Consider the following 6,830-nt stretch of genomic DNA (forward strand, 5'->3'; position numbering starts at 1 on the left):
ATCCATCCATCCCTTAAACTAATAGATCATCTATCCATCCATCCCTTAAACTAATAGATCATCCATCCACCCATCCATCCATCCATCCATCCATCCATCATTTATCATCCATCCATCCATCCATCCACCCATCCATCCATCCATCCATCCATCCTTCCATCCATCCATCTAACCGATTATCATCCATCCATCCATCCATCCATCCTAAGTAGTAGTGGAGCCTAACTCTTATGGTCACAGGTCAACAGAGAAAATGCAGCAGTTTCTATAAAAACACCATTTAAATTGTGAAAATTCAACCAACTCAAACAGCAGATTTATGGCTTATATATTTATGACAAATCTAATCTTTGATATTAAAGGAAAGTTCAAAACAAATCAGCTTAGAGCAAATACATCAGGTCTGTATAATGGTGCAAATATACTGGTTGAGTTTGTTCAAATCCAACAGCAACCCGAGCGTTTTCCCTAAAAACTCGTAAGCTTGGCTCACTTTGTGTAGTTGTAACAATTTTTAACTACGAAGTGGTCTATTACAGGTGTTCAGGTCAAGAAGGCAGCAGATCCAGGAGGGAAACCCAGATTCCCCCTGAATAAAAAGGTTCGCTAATTCTAAGACTTTAATGAAGGAGGAATACAAAAAACAGGTTACCCCACATGGGACACCAAAATTGGGGCACCCTCTAAGAGTGAGTCCTGGAGGATGGGGGAGCCTGTTGGTGGAGTCTTAGTTCTTGTGGCCAGGCTGGATAAAACCCAAAGAAGGTACAGGAAACCAGCTCCAAGTAGACCCACCATCATTGTGTGTTGTGTGTAAACTAGCTCTAGATATGTAGATCATCATAAACAACAACAAAACCTTTTCACCTAGCTATCTGTTGAGATTAGAGGAAAAGTTAAAGTTTCAGATGGAAATAAAAACACTTGTCCTCCTCAGCTTTAAAGACACTGAGTTCTACACAACAAAATGAGATAATACTTACATTAAAAAGTACTCAAACACACTGAGGAAAGTCAGAATACAAACTAAACACAAGAACACACACTTGGACACACAGTCACCTTGTGTCCTTGAGTTTGGGCATGATTTGTTTGACTCTGCTTCTACCTGCTCTCCAACACACGTTTGGATACTCCTGAAAGTGAAGCTGAGTCAGATTGATTCTGACTGTCTGTGTGCGTTTGAAAGACATTGTGATTATAGTTTATGGTGGGTGTCCTGCTGTGGCACCACACTGACTCTGTCCTTCTCCTCTTCCCTCACCTCCTGCCTTCTCAACCCAGAGTTTTCCTCTTTTGGCACGTCTGTGAGTCTCCATCAGCCGAGGCGCAATGATGGAGCCACTTGGTAATGCTACAGACAATTTCTTACCTGTGCTTTATAGCTCTTTTATTAACGCAAATCTAGAAAAATAGTTTAATTCTGACTGGATTGTTTAGTAAATGGCTAGCATGAGCACGGCCAAGACCAAAGGGTATTGTAGCCATCCTAAAAAAAAAATCATAGTAAGATAAGATAAGATATACTTTATTGTCCCCTAAGGCAGTGGTTCCCAAACTTTTCAGCTTTGAACCCAAAAATTACCAGCAGCATAGATCTGTGCCCCCAGCTGTTATCCGTTGGTAGACATTGTTTTCACGTCAAATAAACAAGAGCATATAACATTATTTATAATGTTATTTTTGTCCATTTTAAGTACACTAGAAGCTCCTTCACTGTCCACTTTTAAAGCTCGTCTTAAACCCCATTTATTTTACTTGGCTTTCAACACCAGCGGGATTTAGTTTTAAATTGTATGTTTTTGTTTTAAAACCCTTTTTAATCACTTTTTTATTATGTTGTGTTTTAATGTACAGCACTTTGTATCAGCTGCGGTTGTTTTAAAGTGCTTTATAAATAAAGTTGGTATGGTATGATATGGTAATTTATTCAAAAAATAATTTCAGGACCCCATCTTGACGTTTCAGGACCCCACTGTGGGTCCCGACCCCAACTTTGGGAACCACTGCCAAATGGGAAATTTGTTGCAGGCAGAGGTACAGTGACTGAAAAACTACGGAGCCCGCGAGGGGACATGGTGAGATTATTTTTTCTTTCGGGTTCCCACGCAATAGTATTGCATTACCTCGCAATACTTTTGCGTTACTTCGCAATACTTTTGCGTTGCCTCGCAAATATTTTAGCGTTACCTCGCAAAATTTTTTGCGTTCCCACGCAAAAGATTTTGTAAATGAAATGAATTAAATCAGACTTTTATTTTGAAATATCCGGTTACCAAAACAGGATGTGTCGCCACAAGTTCGTGAAACTGACCTTGATGTTGTGTGGCTGCACTGTGTGTTAAAATATCGGCATATGACATACTTCCATGTGTGGCTGTGTGATATATTCATTTTGAAGCTGAAATGAAGTATTAAGCTAACTCGTGAACATGTGAGTTTGTTAATAGACCGGCACGCACAACAGTGATAAACTACTTTTGCAAGGGAACGCAAAAGTATTGTGAGGTAACGCAATACTATTGCATGGGAATGCAAAAGAAAAAAATATCTCCCATGTCCCATCGCGGGCTCCGTACAAAACATACAAACACATTAAGAACAAAAACAAGTCCCAGGAATAATTCTCATCGAATAAAACAGCTGAACTGAAACACGACATCTGAAACAACAAACAGTGAATTTACACCAAAGATTAAAGTATTACACACCAAACACAGCTCAACTTCATTGATATTATAAAACCAACAATAAAGACAATTCAAATTTGTTAAAAAAAAACAAGTAGTGCTTTACATGGTTATTTATGTAAAATTAAAGACTCCAACTGAGTGATTTAAATGTGAAAAAGAAGGATTTAAAAGCAAAAGTCTCCTTTAAAGATGTTAAAAATCATATTAGATTCTTTTAGTGGCACCAGCACGTTAACACTGTCCATGAGACCATATCATTTACGGTTTAAATGTTTTTTGCTTTAAAATGAGTTCCCCTCTAAAATTAAACGTACTTTAATTTCATAAATCTCATATTGTAACTGTATGAAAGCCATAAAAACAGAAACACAAGGACTAAAGCTTTATCTAATGCGCAGGGATGACCGACTATGCCTAAATAAACCAATAAAAAACAACTTTTTTCTCTTTTTTTCTCCCCTCAGTGGAGCATACAAACAAGACTGTGATGAAATCCTGATCCCTCTGTACAGTGTGACATCTGACATAGCCGGGGGCTGCTCACACTGCTTTTCTGTGTCACACACAGACTTGACACATAAATTACACATCAGTTTCAAATTAAATATATCGCCACAAAACATGACAACCACTGACCAGTTTTTTTTTTCTGGGTCTTTCTGGGTGACATGTCAGCAGTAGTGACTGGTGTTGCTCCAGCAAATCAACGGGGGAAATGTTGGTGAAGGAGCTCGTCTTATGGGAGGATGCTGTCTGAACAGTCATGTTGCATTTCCTCCTTTTACATCACTGAGGTAGGGGGATCGATCAAAATATTGTAAATATTGATACCAGTTACTCATGGGTTGATTCAAGGCTGTGAAAAGTTCACATTGAAATTATTATGAGGGAAAAAATCAAAACAGAATGAGATTTGAGCTAGGGTTGGGCGGAATTGATCTTGTTCATAACGATATATTATCTTTAGATAATCGCAATATAGTGTATTACTTGGGCAGGGTGGAAATGTGGAAGTGTTGCGCAATATTGGCATAAAAAAAGCATCATTATTAATTGTGGTATTTAGATGATTATTATGACAATTAATAGATGACAATTGCAATTGCATGTGGAGCAAGTTGTGGTCTTGGTCCACATTTTCTGGCTTTCTTTGTTCTCTGGTTTATGCTGGTGTTTCATGTGATTAAGTCCATAGGGTTGCTTCCACCAGTCTACAAAAATACATCATCACATGGCAGTAATTGTAATAAATGCAAAGCTGCAAATATTAATTCTTAACAGTTTTACTTATGGTTAATTACACATCGTATGGTTTTGCCCAACCCAACCCTAGGGTGGGGGTGTATGGTCTGTGGCATGTTGAGTCACTTTCTCCCGCTCTCTCCCATCGTCACCAAACTTCATTCTAATTTCGTGTCTTTATTTTCTACTTCCTGTAGATTTTTTGGCACTTGGCAAATAACTGTGGGCCTTGATCAGGAAAAAGGTCGAAGGGTTTATGTTTTTTCGGCTGAAGAGGATGAGACTGACAGTGGATTGACGTGTTTTTCCATGAGATAGTACGATAGTACTTGAGACGAGTTTTTGGTGATCCTGGTCTTGTCTCGGTCTCAGACACTGAGGACTCAGAATTTTATTTCAAGACCAGTCAAGACCACAACTGTGGGAATATCACTAAATAGCCAGATTATTGTCCAATTGTTTTGTTAACATCCTTGCTTTCATTGGATTTAAAACATACTGAATCAAATCCAAACCTGACTCATTCTATTTAATACATTTTGTCAATATTTGCTCTATATATTAAGCTACACATGTACAGAATACTCTATCTTTTAGGGCAATAATTTTGTTTTTTTTCTTCTGTTCTTGTCCTTCCTTGGTCTTGGTCTCGAGACACTGTGGTCTTGGTCTCAGGTTAGGTGGTCTTGCCTTCTGCCTGTCGCTGCAACGCAAATCAAATCAGGAAGGCCAGTCGGCCACGTTCAGAAAACAAGTGGTGTACACAATTCTTCATAACTCCAGTTTTATTTGGCCTATCAACACAATTTAAAAACTGGTGTATAGTTTGAAGTCTCTATTTTTGGCTCAAATTGAAACAGAGACTGAAAGAAGCTCCAGCTAGTCTTTTAAATAGGTCATGTGACTAGACTCCAGAGGGTTAATTTACCGACATAATGTTTTTATACCGTCACCATATTTCAATACAGAAGTATACCACAATACTGTCATACCACCCAAGACTAATATGACCAAAAAAAAAAGTCAGAAGTGAGCTTTAAGACCTGCAGAGTGAACATTGATTTTAAGGACAAAAATAAGACAAATGACAGCTGAGAGATTCCAAGCCTGTTGATGAAAGCAACTGTTGATTTTACGCTCTTTTGCATCTTTCCAGTCACCAGGAGTCATCCTTCAAACCTTTTTATTGCTGCCATGCATGCTGGGAAGTTCTCTCCACAGGGCGACGCTGAGCCCTGACGTGTCGTGTCGGAGAGAGATATTTTTAGACTCTTAGTTGCACTTTTCCAATAAAAGAAGACACGAAGGAGCACACGTGTAGAGAGGCAGCCGATTTCAAAGGAACTCTAAGGAGGATTAGACAAGGTTCTTTTGTCTTCTGCTGGTCGAAGTGACAAAAAAAAAAATAGACGGTACTCACAAGGAGGGGTCGTGGACGAGATCTTTGAGGTTAACGCCACTGCGGTCCTCTGCAAGGTTCCTAAAACAGCTGTCACTCACTGGAGAGACAAACCCAAAAGAAAAAACAGGAAATTTAATTGTCACACAGAAAACAATTTACACCAAATACTGTCAAACTAGTAAACATTTTTCTTATAAGTCCTACTTTAAAAAATATATAATTCATGCTAAATTACTCATTTATTCTTCTTATTTTTTTATTCAATTTAAAGATTTTTAAAGTACCCACAATCCCTAATTTTTCACCCTATTTACTGTATACAGAAATAACAGTTCTAACCTTTCTAACCTCTTTGCAAATAATCCTCAAATTAGTAAAAGTATATAAGAACTTGATGTCTGTAAATGGTGCAAAAGTGAACATTACTTCATAATTTGTGAAGCTTCAGAAATGCATTTTTGGATTTCATACATTTCATAAACAAACTAAAATGTATCAAGTTTTCATTTCATTGACAGTATTTTTTAAATCTTTTTTTTTTTTTCAGCACAAACGTAATGAGTCTAAACCTTCAAACCTGCAGCCAGCCCTCCACCACAGAGCAGGTGTGGTGCACATGACTCATCGTGGTGATCAACAGACAGTGACAGACTGGGTGAGATGCAGCAGAAGATGAAGACATGTGGAGAGAGAAATCATTGAAAGAAAAGGAGGACCCAAAGAGAAAAGTAAGGATGAGGAAAAGAGTTGTTTTGCTCTTCTGATATGAGTAAACATGAGCAGAAGTGCTCCCATCAGAAGAGGACAGTGGTGCTGCAGGTTATATATACATAAATGTGTCCCATCATATCGAAATGAGGATTAAGTCAAATTTGGTCAAAATGACCTAATTACATTTTCAGATTATTGGATTTAAAAGCTACATTTTGATACCTGGATCATTCTGTTATCATAATTAAACCCATATTTATGATTTAATTTGTCTTGTTGGTTACAATAATACATAAATATTTGGTCTGAATCCTAATTTTATTAGGGCTGCAACTAACGATTATTTTAATAACCGATTAATCTGTTGATTATTTTTATCGATTAATCGGCAAAATCATTAAACCACTTAATTACATAAATATGAGTAGATATAAATTAAATTAACTTCTTAAGGATGCAAGTTACTGATAATGAATTAATCTGAAGTTGATTTATCTTATAGATTGATTAACAATTAATTAATAAGCAGCCATTCAAAAAAACAGAGTTTTCTCTTGAATCAAGAGGGTCTTCCCATAAAATGAAGGATTTTTTAAAATAATCTCCTGATTTAAAAAACAGAAACACATAATACATATTTTAACAATTTATTTTGCCAGCTGTATTAAATACTGACTGAAAAAATGTGTATTTCTCCTACATGAAACATAACAGAAATTTAATAGGTTGCTGAAAGAGGAAAATAGATTAAAATAATAAAATATGATATTTAGATGTAAAAC

At 37.0% G+C, this 6,830-nt stretch overlaps 1 protein-coding gene across 7 annotated transcripts in view; it reads right to left on the bottom strand.

Moving 5' to 3' along the window:
• Positions 1–6,830, bottom strand: part of gphnb (gephyrin b) — a 126,577-nt gene that overhangs the window by 74,844 nt on the left and 44,903 nt on the right. For all 7 annotated transcript variants that reach the window (XM_014015486.1, XM_014015483.1, XM_014015481.1 and 4 more), the window contains exon 2: positions 5,356–5,434. In XM_014015486.1, coding sequence (XP_013870940.1) covers positions 5,356–5,434 — 79 coding nt within the window. The remainder of the gene's footprint in view (positions 1–5,355; positions 5,435–6,830) is intronic.

The sequence above is a fragment of the Austrofundulus limnaeus genome, unplaced genomic scaffold, assembly GCF_001266775.1.
Source record: "Austrofundulus limnaeus strain Quisiro unplaced genomic scaffold, Austrofundulus_limnaeus-1.0 Scaffold129, whole genome shotgun sequence".
NCBI classification, from domain to species: Eukaryota; Metazoa; Chordata; class Actinopteri; order Cyprinodontiformes; family Rivulidae; genus Austrofundulus; species Austrofundulus limnaeus.